Source organism: Pelobates fuscus, chromosome 8 (assembly GCF_036172605.1).
Source record: "Pelobates fuscus isolate aPelFus1 chromosome 8, aPelFus1.pri, whole genome shotgun sequence".
Classification (NCBI taxonomy): domain Eukaryota; kingdom Metazoa; phylum Chordata; class Amphibia; order Anura; family Pelobatidae; genus Pelobates; species Pelobates fuscus.
In genome coordinates this window covers 98,651,059-98,668,617 of record NC_086324.1, presented here as the reverse complement: position 1 = coordinate 98,668,617, position 17,559 = coordinate 98,651,059, and the positions used below count along the sequence as shown (strand labels likewise).

Sequence of the window (17,559 nt, the reverse complement as noted above, 5' to 3'; positions counted from 1 at the left end):
CAATCGTTAACCAATGGTAAAGTACACATATGTTGACTTACATTCACACATACAAGGTTTGCATAATTAAATGTAGAACATTTCATATTAATTTTGAAGTACATAAGACAATATAGTATTATTCAAGATTCAAGCCTCAAGCTAATCTTAACAGACATATTTAGATGTGATTACATCATTTTACTCTTAAAAAGAGGTATAACTTTATATGAAGCAACTAAGACCAGGTTATGTTTTTGCATTGAAATTAAATTAGAGCTTATAAACAGTTGAGTATTAAGTACAAATCTGTTCATTTAACACTTCAAATAAAAAAAAGATGATCACCAAACTGCCCCCCCGCCCCACTCTTTCAGGGAACAAGAGTACACGTCTCAATCACAACTCACTGTTGTATCATGGAGTAAACAACATTCGTGCAATCTGTTTATGATTTCCGTATTTTTCTTTATAAAAAAAGATTATGTTTTAATGGCTGCAAATTTTGGTCCTTATAATGACCTCTTAAGATGAACCTGGGAAGACTAATTCAAAGAACAGTGATTTAAAACAACAAATGAGATCCTCTTTTCGGTTACGTCTTTGGATCCCCCCAAAAGCCTAGTTAATGAAAACGGACTTGCTGAATATAGTGCAATAGAAATTAAGAGGGTACAAAAAGAAAGATGGAAATGTATCAATTGTCACCTATGCAAATTAAAGTTAAACTGACCCTGTTTTATATCTCTAAAGGATTATATGAAAAGCAAGCAATGCATCCCTTTCTAGCAATCCGTGGCAGTACATTCTTGCTCAACTCACCAATTAGACTTATCTGTTCCTCTTTTGCTTTTTGTTTTACATCCAACTCAAGAACAGATCGAGACGGAGACCTGATGGGACTGGGAAGGACACTTGCAGCAAACCGGGCAAGGAGACCTAAACCACTCTCTTCCATGTGGTGGGATCTCAAAGGATCTAAATCAGAACCACTATAATCTTCCTCTTCTGAACTGTCATCTAATAAACAGAGAGAAAGCATTTATTACATATCCGTTGTTTAGTATACATTGTAATAGTACAAAGCTGAATAGTCTATTATCTGTTCAATTACCAATGTCATTTGAGACATTTTTAAATGAAAAATTATAGCTATATCTTATATATAACTACTGATAATTTGCCTGAGTGATTGGACAGCAGTTTGAATATCGATGTCTGCCTTTACAAGATGGGTTGGGTTCTAGCATCTCAATTTAACAGTTATTTAATTTTGAATTTTTTTTTTCATAATGTACTAAAAAAATCTCTCTGTAAAGGGAATCAAAGTTCTTTTTTTAATAAACTAAATATAGGAGCATGTGGGGTTCAGGTTTTATGGACAATTGCTGAAAATGGACATGTAACTATTTAGTGCATTTAATAATTGATTGTGCACAAAGATTGAACAAATGTATTGTACATGGTCATCTTGAATTTAAATTAGTATAAAGTAAAGACCTTTAGCTATTACTTTTATGATGTTTGACAAGAGCTTTATGCTTTGGGGATCAGGTGTAATAGTATGGTATAGATGGACTACTGTATAGCCTATGCCAAAACATGATCAAGTGTATCTATTGTTTATCTAAAGCAGTGTTTCTAAAACCAGTACATCACGATGTCCATGTGACCCATGTAGTCCAATTCTTTATTAAAGGACCACTCTAGTGCCAGGAAAGCATACTCGTTTTCCTGGCACTAGAGTGCCCTGAGGGTGCCCCCACCCTCAGGGACCCCCTCCCACCCGGCTCTGGAAAGGGGAAAGGGGTTAAATCTTACCTTTTTCCAGCGCTGGGCGGAGAGATCTCCTCCTGCTCTCCTCCTCCGATCCGCCTCTTCTCCTCCCCGTCGGCTGAATGCGCACGCGCGGCAAGAGCTGTGCGCGCATTCAGCCGGTCACATAGGAAAGCAATCATAATGCTTTCCTATGGACGCTTGCGTGCTCTCACTGTGATTTTCACAGTGAGAATCACGCAAGCGCCTCTAGCGGCTGTCAGTGAGACAGCCACTAGAGGAAAAAGGGGAAGGCTTAACTAATTGATAAACATAGCAGTTTCTCTGAAACTGCTATGTTTATAAAACAATTAGTTAACCCTAGCTGGACCTGGCACCCAGACCACTTCATTAAGCTGAAGTGGTCTGGGTGCCTAGAGTGGTCCTTTAAGGACCACTGGAAACAGTTTAATTTCTACAAATAAATACATGATTTGGCAGTATAACAAAAGCATAAAACAACTGTCCTACATGCTGCATTAACTGATTTATGTTTGGCAATGAATATATAAAGAATATATTTCCACCTACCTGTCTTGGAGCATTCTAGAACAATATGCTTAAAATGCATGCTTCCGATTCCTTAAAAAACACCTTAAGTAATAAGCCTTTGCCAAATGTTTGGTAATTAAATATAAACATTGTATACAGAGATTTGTATTTATCTCTACCGAGTTTGTAATGGGTGCAGGATTCCACACAGTGAGAGTATTTGTAAAGGTGACAGGTTTTGGGATGGGTGCTATTATTATGTGCTCCAAGGCAGGTGTGTTCAAACATATTATTAGAATTCTCTACGTGTTCTAAATAAATTTACAACTTTAGACAATCTCTGAATGGCCTTCTGATTAATATAAAGTGGATTGGAAGTGATAGGCTTGTTCCATTTATAGGACAGAATGTGTTAGTTAAGCTATGAGAATGTTATAGGTTAAGCAACAATATAATTCCATAGAGGTTATTTAGCATCTAAAAACTGATGTGCAACAGGAACAGGATGGATATCAAAGCAGTCTAGAGAGAACACGTATAGACAATGGACACAATACAGACCCAGTAAAAATTGCAGGACATGTTCTGTCACAATGCCAGGCAGGCAAGGGAGCATACAAAGCAGGCTAGGTGAAGGCAGACCATAGACAGCTACTGGGTCTTGTCTCTCTCCCTGGTTTTCCTTTCCGTCTTCATTTTAAAATATTAAAAACATGAGGTCTAAATCTCAAATGTGTGTTTAGGAGATTTTTTTATTTTATGTTTTAATTTGTGAATTTTAATACACAAATACCTGTAAAGCAACATGTCAGTTTTTAGTGACAATCTAAAATATAGTTGATAATTTATTTAATAATTACTGCCTAAAAGTGCCTTTCCCCAGGAATTTATCTGCACATATAATATAATCTGCAAGGGATTCTTTCATGTGAAACTTCTCAAATTTGTTAACAATGTACGGTAAATGTCTTGCATGATGATTATAAAATGCTTATGAATGCTTTACTCAAGCCAGATCATGTTTATTTCATGTCTGCTGAATACAAGACATTCATAGAGAACATTTTTCATTGCTCGTTCCTTGCAATATTCCACTGATCACTATGCAAGTCAACAATAAACTGTATGGTCTGGGGACTGATGGGTGTATGGTAAGGCATAGCATTTAATACCAGGCTTAAAAAAATCCATTTAACCAATTTTACAGAACATAAGTGTCACAGGTAAGACTGGATAATTTATTATTAATGAAGATGTTGAACTTTACAGATTACAAAAGGAAAGGATTTTTCCTACCTACATAAAAGAGTTCATGGTTCTGATGGCTGTCAACCTGACCCACGCTGTGCGGTGTCTGCCCTACTCCAGCCAATCACTTTGCTTCCTTAGTGCAGCGTGAGAACAAATGCAAGAGACCGATACAGACATTCAAAGCATCATGGGTAAGGGTCAAAGATGAAGGAATGCTCAAGCAGCTGCAAGGAAAAAGCAAGCATTCTAGAAAAGTTTGGTTAATTTCTGCACTTGATGTTTCAGCTTGTTTTTAGTATCAAGGAAAGTTTTAAATTTTCTTTTTGTTTTTGCAATCTCTATTATACAAATATCCCTTAAACATAAAGAGCTACCATATTAATTTTGAAATAATTTCTAATATTTTTTAAATTTAAAGATATGTTCTCTACTGACTTGTCAGTGAGTTCAAACTGGTCAGAAGCAATGAAGATGCCAAAAATGTTACATTTACTGCAAACTTCATCTGGATTTATTTCCGAACCTTCCCTTGCTGTGGGAACTATTTTGGTTTTCAGATTCACAATAATATATCCTTTATTATAATAAAACTTTGAAAAAAGTCTTTAAGACTACATTGATGACCATTGGGTTAAGAAGTCACCAAAAAAATATTCTAAATGTATATATACCATTAGTTCTAGAAAAATAATGCAAAGCTGCTTTACAACATCTTCCTTAAAAATATTTAGGACCATAAATTAATAAAAGATTACTACTTTGAAGATAAAATTCTATCCAGGTGATAATGTATCCAGAACATATTGTGAGGAGGGATATTTTAATAATAGTGATTGCAGGACTTCATCTGCAAAATTAAAGTCCTTGATGTGATGTGAGGAATGGTGGGTACGGAGGGAAAAGCAGAATGAACAAAAGCCAATCTTAGATTACCTACTTAGAATGCACCGCAAGAGACACAAAGCACACTTGTTTAGTTAAAAATGAATCTGATAGGTTTAATAAATCTTGATAATACAAACATTAAAATCACAACCTCAGACAACTTTTTGATTTACAAAAACAAACAAAGTAAAAAAAGTAATATTAAAACAAAATTAAACCATTAATTCATATGGAACCTAAATGTCAGGTAGAAAATAAAATAAAGATCACGATGGCAAAGCAACATAGAGACAGGAGACTTAAAGCAGCTCAATAAGAGCCAATAATGAAAGCACAATTTTACAGATATAAAATATTTTATCATATAGCAGACTATGCTGCAAAATGCACAGATGGCCAACCAGAGACCATCTGGTATATCAGAGTATACCCTTCTCAAATAACAGTGTTTTCTATTGGAATCTAATAACCTTGGTCAAACGAGTCCTCCGTTGAGTCGCTGAAAGATGACCCAGCTTCTGCATTCTGCAGGAGTGAACAAAATGATTTTTTCCTTGTGACATCCTGCTTAGACCTGACAGTCCCACAGCTAGAAGTTACACTTGCTGGAGATAGAAGATATTCTGGACTTTTCTTACGCTTTCTGGATATCAAATTGTACATCATTGGTTGCATTGATCTTGAGTTAGACTGCAAGGGCCATTTTGTTCTAAGAGTCTGCTCATCGTCCTCTGTGTCTGTATCTGCAAGCAAAAGAGGGTTTCAAATCTAGACAGGGTTTGACAGTGTTTGTAAAATGTACAAGTTAATTTGATTTTCATTGGCGCAAGGAAGTGATGAACAACTATAAAGTACTGCAATTAACAGGAGAAAGGAGAACCAATATAAACTCTCATTAAGGAATTCTACAAGACATAATACATTAAGAGAATAGAATTATCCACTCACAACATATTTTGTATAGTATGTTCTTCCTCCTAGATTTCTTTTAGGATACCTGCTTCTATTAGGATCCCTTACTTACCGTTCATAAGAAAACATTAATGGAGCTATGTGGCAAGGTAACAGAGGTCAGCCACTCCCGCTGAAACAACAGGCTAAGGGTTTGTGAGAGTTCTATACCCTTCTCGAGGCTGCAATGGGTTTACTGCAGAAAGTGAAAATTCTACAAAAACACATCTTTTAATGACATTGTCTTTCCAATTTGCATTGTTTTGGATATTACTTATGACACATTGGAGGTCAAAGCAAGCACAAATTGCCCACTAACATGATTTGTTTCCAATCCAAATGGGCACAAAACTAATATTACATAAAACTAAAAATGGATTCCTTTCACTGGAACAAGAAACCCATTAACTTTTTTGTGACTATAAAACTGCACATCTTTGATTGGCCGTTTAGTTCATTTAAAAAAAAAATTATTATTCAGGTAATTAGTAGAACAAATTTGAAGGGTTTGCGATTGGGATTCTACTTAAACAGCTATCAGCTATTATAAAAAACAAATAGCTAGAGTGGATATCATTAACTATATCACACTTTCTTAATGGGACACTGTAGGCACCAAAATAACAATCTAAATTAAGCTGTTATGGTGCCAGGATACCCCTGGAGGTACTCTTACTGTAAGGGGTTAAACTGTTCTCGAAACTTCAATGTTTATATTGCAGAGTTAGGACAGGCTCTAGTGGCTATCTACCAGGTAGTCACTTGAGGCGCTTACTGCAGTTTCAAGGAGTTTTACTCCAAGAAGCAACACTGGATGTCCAGCATCTTCAAATCCCCATAGGAAAGCATTGATACAATGCTTTCCTATAGGGAAGGCGTAATGCACGCTGATGTCAGACAGAATTGTGTCAGGGGTTTTTACACTTTCAGTGACGGTGGGGTGGAGGCAGAGGGACACTACGGTGTTTGGAAAACAGCTTTGTATTCTTAACACTATAGTGTTCCTGTAATACAAGCTTAATACAAGCTAATAGAAGGTTAAAAAGTTTTCCCCAACTGTGACACGTGCACGTCCGGAAAACTGCTACTTACTATCCAATATATTAATGAAGCAACAAACTGATATTATTTTCCTGAAGCTATTAGATGTTCTTTAGCATGCACATAATCTTGAGAGCGGCATGGCAAACAGGTTCAGTGTTGTGCTATTAGAAACTTGCAAACTGTAAAAAACTAAGTAAAATTACAAACCAGGATATTACTCACTATATGAGCAGCTGCTAACTTCTGATAAAACTGATGTGTGTTCCCCTTTAACCTTAAACATTGTGTCCATATTCTTGAATTTAGTTTTTCCTTGTTTGGGTATTATAAACGGCAAGTGTAGGGTATGGATCGGTTTGGATTCTGTAGATGAAATAGTCTTTGTTTTCCCTGCACTTCTTTGTTTCCCTGAACTGCTGTCTGAAAGTTTAAACTGATCTTTCAGGTGGTCTTGCTTGCTGAGATACAAGGCTTTGTCCAACTTGGTTGCCAGTAGGTCTTGGTCAATAGACTTCATTTTCCTTCTGCATTTGCTTCGAACCTGATTTTGTAAAACAAATAATTTCTTATTATGAACATTCTGACAAAATGCCATAGTCACTTAGAAAATCAATCTGTGCAACAATTAAAGACACATGGACAGAATAATTATATTCTTTATAAAAACAACCAATCTTGAGTTTAATCAATCATTTCTGCAGTAAATTGATAATGTATTGATTCTGACATTTTACTATTGTACAGAAAGTTTCAAATACAAAGAAGGGAATACATACACTTCTATTTTTGATATTTATATTATGACTGTCAAAAGGCAGCTCAGAGGGGATATAATAACATTAAACAATTACAAGCAGCTCTCTGGTAACCTGTTCCATAATAGAACTGCACAAAGGACATGAGATTACCTATTTAGACTTAAAAGAGATTGTGCCTATGGCAGAGGAGAAAGGTTTCTTTTTCTTTTTACACATGTAGAAAATACACATTTAGAAACCTGCCTAAAAAGGATTAAAATAAAATAAAATGTAAAAACGTGTGTGTGTGTATATATATTATTTATTTTGGTTGTTGTTGATATTTTGAGGATGGGGGGACAACACATAATATTTGAGGATATAATAGTGAACATATGTGGTAACAGCGTGTTGATTGGAGGAAAAAAATCTGACTGACAGTTCTTGGCGTCACAAAGGCATTTCCCCCCAAAACTTATGACAAAACTGTAAATTGCTTCAAATTGCGTTTTTTGCTTTCTTTTGGATTAACAATAGTATTACAGAGATGTGAAAAACTGGATATACTTAAAGACTAAGTAGTCCTACTTTGTAATTTCTTTTGACTGTGATGGAATTTTAGTGATATTCTAACACTGCCAATGTCAGTATTTCAAAAGATTTTATATTTTTGGAGAACAATGACAGAGGCACTTTAACTATAAAAATAATCCACCTTATTTTGCAGAAAAAAATATCATGGATTTATATTAATGTGGTGTCCAACCTTCTATTTTCACTAAGTATTCAAATGATAATATAATTTAATGTATAGATAAGAAAAAAAGATACCTTAGGGAGCTAAAGGAAGAGCGAAGATAGCGTGTGCCAATAGCACACGAATATCCGTTCCCCAGAAGTCTCACAGGGATTTACCCACAGTGAGAGTGGCAACTCAGAGGGCAAAAGATATTATACATATATATATATATAAAATTATCTTGAATTAGTACTTGGTTGTACTGTACAAAACATGTGAACTCAACAAACAAAAAAAACTTAGACAGTAAACCAAAAAGTTAAATGTGAAAAAAAACAAAAAAAAAAAAACATGTTGGGGATTTAAAAAGGAAGGATCTATGTAGCCTGTATAGTATATGTAGGAGTGGCTGTTAATATATTGTTCAAATATTGGTTATATATTGTTTAAATTGGCACACGCTGTCTTCGCTCTTCCTTTAGCCCCCTGAGGTATCTTTTTTTCTTATCGATTTATCTGGGGTTCATGCCCGTCTCTACCCACTCAGTCCTATTTTTTTACTTTAGGGTCAAGCTTGTCTTGCTCCTTAAGTCTTTTCTATTTTTTATTTAACGTATAAACAAAATCAAATCACTTTTCTGCTTAGTACATTACTTGATGTTTAAATAACTCATTGTCTTTTCTACATGGTCAGCTATTTCTTTAGCATTAAGGTTGATGCCCACATTACGGACCTCACACTTGGACCCTGAAGATCTGGCCAGTTCCTCCCATCTTCGCATTCTGTTTTTCAGTTTTCCACTTACATTTTCCACCTCATCTTCCAAAACGTTAATTAGCCTCCTTCTCACACATTCTCCTGTCTCCGAATCCTCAGAGAGCAGAAGGCACTTGTTCAGACTGCAAGGAAACACATTTAACATAAATAGACTGTAAAACGGTAAACAAAGTATTTCTGCTAAAACTGGGAGATATTAATCGTATTAATAATGCATTCCATATAATGACGATTTGAGGTATACATTTTGTAAATTAACTCCATCCTTACTAAATATCTGTAGTGTCCACAATTTTACCTTCAGTGTATTCCAAAGGAATTAAACTGAAGTCAACTCAAAGCATTAGTAGAGCTACTCGGTTGCTATCTGTACAGTTCCTTATAGGAATACACCAAACAACATATCCACTACTACTGTGCACCATTTAAGACATTAGTCATCAGAAGTAACAAAGCCGGACTAACCAGGCCACCGATGGGATTGTTTTAGTCTATGTAAATAAAGAAAAGAGGAAAAATACCCATAATTTAATCCAGAATTACAATAATCTGATATATGGATAAGGAAGGTCAAAAACAAAGAATATCAGGAGCTTCACAACAGTAGGTATGTAGCCATTAAATATAGTACTAGTCTTAAGAAGAAAACAATGAATTCTCAATTAAGGGACACTATAGTCACCAGAACAACCGCAGCTTAATGCAGGTGTTCTGGTAAGTATACTCATTACCTGCAGGCATTTTCATGTAAACACTGCCTTTTCAGAGAACAGGCAGTGTTTACATTGCCCCCTAGGTATACCTCCACTCCTCAGATGGCCACTGGAGGTGCTTCGTGGGGAAGTGCTGCCGTTCAGCATCTCCACGCTCTGCAAAACGATATTTGGCTCCGCCCCATCCCACCTCCTTGTCGATTTTAGCCAATTCAAGGCTTTACCTATGATAAAGCATTGGATTGGCTAAAAATTGTAAATTCTGATGATGTCACCAAGGAGGCAGATCAGGGGCAGGTCCAGCGCAAGCTGACCCACACAGAGCTGGAAATAAGGTGGCTTTTAGCCCCTTCTAAGGGGGCTAAGGGGAGGGTGGATTTAACACAACAGAATCAGAAATACAGGTTTGTGTTCCTGACTCTATAGTGTTCCTTTATCTCTAACTATGCATCCTGATTCATCGAGTTTGCCCATCGTCTATATTAAATAACAAATGCTGCCTTATTCATGCTTCAGCCTTACTTTCTGATTTTGTGGTTGTTCTTTTCTCTCTCCAGAAGTGGAGACAGACGTATGTCTCCATGATTCCTTTTCCGTGGCCTCCCAGGGCCTCTTCTTCTCAAGCTCCTACTCTTCTCATCTCGTATCTCCCTAAAATTAACAAGGTTATCAAAGACCCACAGAAATGTCAGGGTGAAGAAAACCAAAGCAAACTCCTCCAAAAAAACATGAAAAAACAAACATTTCTTTTATTTGTTATTAAAAACCGTTCTAAAGTGGTCATATAAATAAATTACCACTCCACCCATCCCACTATATACACCTCACTAGAACTTCTCAGATTATGTTGAAAAATGAACTTTCACCATTAACTTATTATTGAACTGCAGGCCACAAATGTTTCTTTTTTTATATGTCCCAATATTTTGGGGGCTACCCCAACTAAAAAAAATTATATATATATATATATATATAAAAAAACAGTGTTGGCTACCTTCTCCTCCTCCACCGCTGTTTCCACCTACGCCACCACCTCCTCAACCTATGGGTCACATAGTATAAATGTAGAGGCTTGTGAAGGCCTTTTCTCCATGCATCAGGAGTTGAGCTCAGTTTGAACAATGCAAGAGAATACCCTGCACTCCAACCCTCTCTCAAACGAATAATTATGTTGATCCTCCTGACAGCCATGCTTTAGATTTATGTTCTTCCAAAGATAAAATCAAAGATTCCATCTAGTGCTATTTTATGGCTCAGCTGTATTTTTAATTTTTTAGGTATTTTATGTTATTTTAAGTGATTTCCCTATCCACATTTGTTTGCAGGGCACTTATCCTACTCTTACACCCATTTTACTTCCTTTTTGCAGCCCTCTAGCCCTTTCCAGGACCATTTTTAGAGGCATTTTTGTGCCCAAAAGTTCGGGTCCCCATTGACTTGGGGTTCATGTTTGGGGTCAAATTCGATCCCGAACGCAGACTATTTTTCGAAGTTCGTCAGAACCCGAACATCCAGGTGTCCGCTCAACTCTATTTACTATGTATCCATGAATGTTTTATGCAACAAGCTGTAACCTTGCACTTTGAAATGATACCGATGTACTTTGTACAATTGTTTTCAAGATTTAAACATAAAATAAAAACTTTAAATAAAAAAATAAAAAAAAGGAATAGGGCTCTACCATCCATTAAAAATCAGGGATCTTATATTTAAGTTTGAATTTGTGGTTAGGAAAGGGAGAGCATCCCCACCTTCTCCCCATCAACCATCAAACACAGTCATGTAATCTATCTAATCTAAGTGAATATCAATTGTATTGTTACAATGTCACCTGTCAAGGGGTGGATATATTAGGCAGCAAGTAAAGTCAGTTCTTGAATTTTATGTGTTGGAATTGGCCTCAGGGAATTGGCTACCAAAGGGTAATTGAAGCACATGAGGAGTGAAGGCTAGCCCGATCATAGAGAAGAGCTACCGTAGTTGAAATTGTTGAATGTTAGAAGTGTGTCAGAACTCACAGTGCATTGTAATTTGATGCCTAGCTGCAGGTCAGAGTGCCTAGGATGACCCTTGTCCACTGCCAATAGAGCCTTCAATTGGGATGTGAGCGTCCAAAGTGGACAATGGAGCATTAGAAAAAGGTTGTCTGGTCTGATGAATCACATTTTCTTTTGGATCAGGGAGCATGTGCGTCATGTACCTAGGGATGAGATGGCAACAGGATGCACATAGGAAGAGGGCAGGCTGGAAGCATTGTTATGCTCTGGGCAATGTTCTGCTGAGAAATGTTGGATCCTGGCATTCATGTGGATGTACATTGGAAGAAGGCAGGCCGAAGGCATTGTTATACTCTGGGCAATATTCTGATGGGAAACCCTGGTTCCGGAATTCATCTGGATGTTACATTGACACGTACCACCTACCTATAGATTGCTGCAAACTTGGTTAAACTCATAATGGCAATTGTGTTCACTGATGGCAGTGGTCTCTTTCAGCAGGATGATGCACCCTGCCACACTGCAACCATTGTTCAGGAAGGTTTAAGGAACATAACAAAGAGTTTATGGTGTTCCCCAGCTCTCAATCCGATTGAGCATCTGTGGGATGTGCTGGAACAACAAATCCGGTCCATAGAGACCCCACCTGCAAGTTGTCTAATGTTTTGGAGTCAGATACCACAGGATATGTTCAGAGATCTTGTGGAGTTCATGCCTCAAAGCATCACAGCTGTTTTGGTAGTACAAGGGGACCTACAAATTATTCGGAGGTGGTTTTAATGCTGTGGCTGATCAGTGTAGAGTTAAAGCTAACCCTGAATTCTGAAAACATTGGAGATATGATGGAGCCCTATTCCTACTCCTCTAAAGAACCAGGATAACTAGAGGTTATATATGTGTTACTGGCTGCAAATGACATAGCCACTTCCCAGCCATACATCTTAAGTGGCTCCACGAGGGTCAACAAAATGGCTACAGTAAAAGGAGAAAGTTGTGAGTGAATTATACTTGCGCTTAAAGTTTAAACTTAAATGAAATGTTAGCAGCTATAGCACTATATGAATACTCCAATTTATCCCGCAAAAAAACAGCAAACAACACAAAGTGCTTTTTTAGGGTTTAGGTGATATCACTCTCCTTTCCATAAAACACAACAGTGTACAGTGCAGCGCTAATGAAGAGACGTTTTTATGCTAACAAATCAGAGCTTACCCATAGGGTTATGCAGCATAGGTAGTTTCATATGTATAGAAAAGGAAACAAAAAAAAGTATATAATAGTGAAATATTATTTAAGTGAATAAAAAAAAAAAGATAAAGAAAATAGGAAATGCTCACAATTGCCTTAATGGTGGCAACAGCAACCTTCCTCTGTATATTCCCTTAAGAAAAATATATGTAGAATAGGAGACATAGGGTGCAGGATATCCAGATATCAAAAATACAGTCTGTACATATAGTAAAACTGCTCACCTTATTTAGGAGCCTATACAATACTGGCTCCAAGTTTTTGCATATGATGCCAATTCTGGAGTGGCAAAGTTCCCTTTTGATTGAGTTTGAATAATACTATACCAGGATGAATTTAAAAAAAAAATAAATCGAAAAAGCCTGGATACCAGGCAAAACGCATCCGATACCTCGAGGACTGTATATTCAATTTAAATCCTTTATTGTTTTTATTTCTCATTGAGAGATTTTTTTGTTGTTATTATATATTTAACCTCTTAGTGACCAGACCGTTTTTCAATGTTCTTACTCTATTCTGTACACCCCACTGTAAAGTACTACAGTAACATTTAAAAGAACAAGAAGATATAAAAAGTACTTTCCTTTAATGAACATGTAAGCCGCCACTGCAATGGAAAGCAGTATTGCGATGTTATTAACAAACAATCCACAGTAAAAAGTAATCAACCATTTAATAGATATACCCCAACACACTCATTTAATTTTTTTTCGGGGGGGGGGGGGGGGGGGGGGGGTGTGGAGGGGGGGGGGGGTAGATTCCATTTTACAGCTACTGTATGCTCTACACTTTTTATCCGACACAGACATTCCCATCTGTGCTGGACATTGTCCATATAGAGGATTCTGATTTAAAAATCCTTCGGGAAACCATGCATTCACACCTGACCAATCATACATTTCCGAATAAACTGTATTACAAGTGTATGAATGGAAGCACCAAGATCGTCTCAGACCACCACGTCCGATATAAACTATAGTCTAAAGGGAGTGGGGCAGTAAACCTCGGTCAGCTGTCTGACTGACATCTGGGATGGTGTAAAAAAAATTTGTTTTATAAAAGTGAAGATTTCTCTTTACCTCAACTCTTTAAAAAAAAAAAAAATAGTAATAATTTTTAAATCCTCCAAATACAAGGGAAGCAAGCGAGTTGTAGTGCTTTAAGAGCCTGGAGTGTTGGCTCATTTTAGGAGGTTTCTGTAAATCATCAAATCTGTTCCACCTGTTTATATCTAAATTGCATACTTTGTTCTAATAAGCTATATTTTTACCATGCATTATGATTGTTAATCAAAATATTTATATAAATTACTTAGCCTACACTGCATACACACATACACTAGCAGACATATACACACACATAGATACACACACACACTAACAGACATACACACACACACTAACAGAAATAAACACATACACTAACAAACATACATATATACAAATTATTAAAATTAACATTTCCCACCCACCCAGCCTCCCTACCTTTTAGGAAAGCTGGCATGGGTGGGTCCCAGGGGTCCAGTGGGGCTGCAGTGAAGCAGGCGGCTCTCTCCCTGTACCACGCGGCGAGGGAGCTGTGTGCTCTCTGCTCCCTCTCGCCGCGTGGGTTGTCTTCTGATGCAGGGAGCCGGAATATGACGTCATATTCCGGCTCCCTGCATCAGAAAACGGTGCGCGGTGAGAGGGAGCAGAGAGGACACAACTCCCTCGCCGCGTGTGACCGGGAGAGAGCCGCCCGCCAGGGGGGGGGGGGGGGGGGAATCAGGTGCCCCCCCCCCCATGACAGGGGGAACACAGGGAATTTGGGGGCGGCATTTTTTGCCGCCCCCTGAGTGTCTGCAGGGGGAACAGCGTTCCTCCTGTGAAAAAAGTGCAGGAACGCCGTTCCCACGCGTTCCTGCAGGACTCGAGCCCTGAGTAAAACCTATTGCAACAATAATATCATCAGTAAAAGTGCAGTTCGTGTATGAAAAATGCAAAAAACTTCACTTTTACTGACAATATCATTGTTGTAATACAATTTATCATTTTGAAACACTAATATTTGTGTTCAGCGAAGTCTCCAGAGTAAAACAGTACCCCTGGGTACAGGTTTTATGGTGTCTTGGAAAGTTACAGGGTTAAATATAGTGCTTGCGAATTAAATTCTCTGCACTTTCTGCCTGGGTTGTCAGGCATGTCAATCAAATTTTAATTAAGAAAATCACATACTTATGCTAAAAGATTAAATATACATAATTTTAATATATATACATATATGTATTTAAATTCTACGTGTATACTTATGTAATCATTTATGTAACTATATATATTTATATAAATATATTTGCGGTTGTTTGTATTTTATATATAGATAGATATATATAGAATGTCATTCTAAGTGTATTTTGTTACCAATATATATTGATAACAAAATACAGTTAGAATGAAATTACATATGTATATATAATTTATTTAAATTTTAAAAAAATATTTTTATTTATTTTATTATTGTATTTATTCTTGTAATTATATGTGTATATATAAATATAAAATATATATGTATTATATATATATATCTTATATATGTAACGTCAGTCTAAGTGTATTTTATTACTAATATGTATACTTATATTAACATTCAAATACACTATGTATGACGTTACATATATAAGATGTATATATATATATATATATATATATATATATATATATATACATACAAACAATACACAAGATCCAGCACACTCTCCTATCTACTAAACAGCAACTTCAATGTTGACAGATTTTTATTAGTTTGTAAAAGTTTTTTTTTAAAAACACCTAATTTAGGCAAAAAAATAATGGGGATTTAGTTACATTATATGATCATACATTGCATAAGCCTGCCAATGTACCCCATCTTTGGCAGGTCCTCCTCTCACAGTCTAATGTCTGCTCTTATGAGATTAACCACTTACTTGGGAAAAAATTCCATCTGAGGCTCTCTGCAGTACAAGGCTAAATAGGGACCTGAGATGAGGCACCTGTAACAGGGAGGGGTGCAAAACCAAGGAGTTGGCTAGACTCCCAAATATCCCCCCATATATATACATACACACACACACATTTATTTTAACATGTTTAATTCATATTTTTTTTTACGCTTTCCACCACCAGGGGGACTGTCTGACAGCTCAGACAGTCCCCCTGCAGGCAGATCCACAGCCAGCTTATAGGGGGCCTGATTTGGCATGGGAGGGCTGCCTGGCCTGTCAGGCAGTCCTCCTGAAGTGGGGCACCGGGAAGGTAAGTATCCCAGCGGCTCCAGGGCTCAAAGCCGTTACGGCGTTCTATGCGGGACGGCATAGAACGCCGTAACGGCGTTAAGGGGTTAACTATCCACAGACTTCAGGTGGAAGGGGTTTTCAATCACAATTTTTCCCCACCATAACCGATTTGGATTTTGCTTCCCAAGCACTACCAAGCCTCAATAAGAAAACCAGTAACCAACCTCATGCGGGTGAGTTGCATTAACAACAAAACAGCTGTCCATGAGTGGTTCACTAGTTTTACATCTTTTCCTAAATTGTGTTTCAAGCTGTTGTATGCAGCAAACACAGATTAAAAGGAATTCAAGTTTAAAATGGAATGAGTCAAATATGTGATTCTTTGTTAAACTAATTTGCATATGCCCACCCACCCAGAAGCCTTTGTGGTTGTAACATCACTGCAGGTTTGGGATTTCTGTGGGAAAAGCAAGTCTTATGGCTTGACTGGTGTGCAGATTTTTGTTTAACATTGTATTAACTATATACATATATATATATATATATATATATATATATATACACACACACATATACATACATACATACATACATATACACACACACACACGTATATATATTTTATGTAATTTATTTTTTTCATTAACATTTAAATTTTTCACCAGCAGGGGGACTGCCTGTCAAGCAGCACTATGGACGCCTATTGCGGCTACGTGACCGCTCTTTCAGAGTGGTCACATGGCCCGCGGGGTCCTGTCTAGGGGGGCTGTCAGACAACGGTGGAGATCATGTAAGTAAGTAGGAATACCACGGATGTAGTAGGTACGTCCGAGGTCCTTAAGGACAATTTTTGGTACATCCGCGGTTGGGAAGGGGTTAAAAGCTACTTTTTATTTGCAAAACCACAATTCTTCCAACTGGACCAAAAGGGAGCTTTGCCAATCCAGAATTGGCATGATATGCAAAACCTGCATTTATTAGTATTTTATGGGCTCCTAAATAAGGTGAGCAGTTTTACCATATGTACAGACTGTATTTTTGATATCTGGATATCCTGCACTATTTTTCTGCACCTTATATCTCCTATTCTACATATATTTTACCAGAGTTCTTAAAGGGATATACAAAGGAAGGTTGCTGTTGCCACCATAAAGGCACAGAAAGCCCACACGTTCAGAGCCAACATTTCCAATTTTATTTATCTTTTGTATTCAGTTAAACAATATTTCACTATTATATACTTTTTCGTTTCCTTTTATATTTATGTAAATACCTTTGCTGCATAACAAAATGGGTAAGCTCTGATTTGTTTGCATGCAAACGTCTCTTCATTATCGCTGCACTGTACACTGCTGTGTTTTATGGAAGGGAGGGTGAGATCATCTAAACCCTAAAAAAATCACTTTGTGTTGTTCACTGTTCAAAATGGCTACAGTGACTAGTTTGCACTATACAAGAATTATGTCAAGTCCATCGGTATTTATTAGTGTGTGAGAATACCAGCATAAAGCGTAAAATGAGTTCTGCTTGTTTTGTTTCTACCTCCCAAAAATCTGTGAGAATTACAAGTCTAACTTACTATAATAAAATACAAATGTAAATTGACAGGCACGTCTGTTTAAAGATTTGAGAGGCCGCCTTGTGCGGCTCCAATAGATACACTAATTCAACATTTTGAGA

The 17,559-nt window shown here is 37.0% G+C and overlaps 1 protein-coding gene across 4 annotated transcripts in view; it reads right to left on the bottom strand.

The window, feature by feature from the left end:
* Window positions 1-17,559, bottom strand: part of TNRC18 (trinucleotide repeat containing 18) — a 170,979-nt gene that overhangs the window by 50,963 nt on the left and 102,457 nt on the right. For 3 of the 4 annotated variants that reach the window (XM_063430182.1, XM_063430185.1, XM_063430183.1), the window contains exons 13-17: window positions 9,907-10,035; window positions 8,628-8,793; window positions 6,640-6,958; window positions 4,893-5,165; window positions 802-999 (exon numbers count right to left, since the gene is read on the bottom strand). In XM_063430182.1, coding sequence (XP_063286252.1) covers window positions 802-999; window positions 4,893-5,165; window positions 6,640-6,958; window positions 8,628-8,793; window positions 9,907-10,035 — 1,085 coding nt within the window. The remainder of the gene's footprint in view (window positions 1-801; window positions 1,000-4,892; window positions 5,166-6,639; window positions 6,959-8,627; window positions 8,794-9,906; window positions 10,036-17,559) is intronic. The other variant, XM_063430184.1, reaches the window with a different exon arrangement.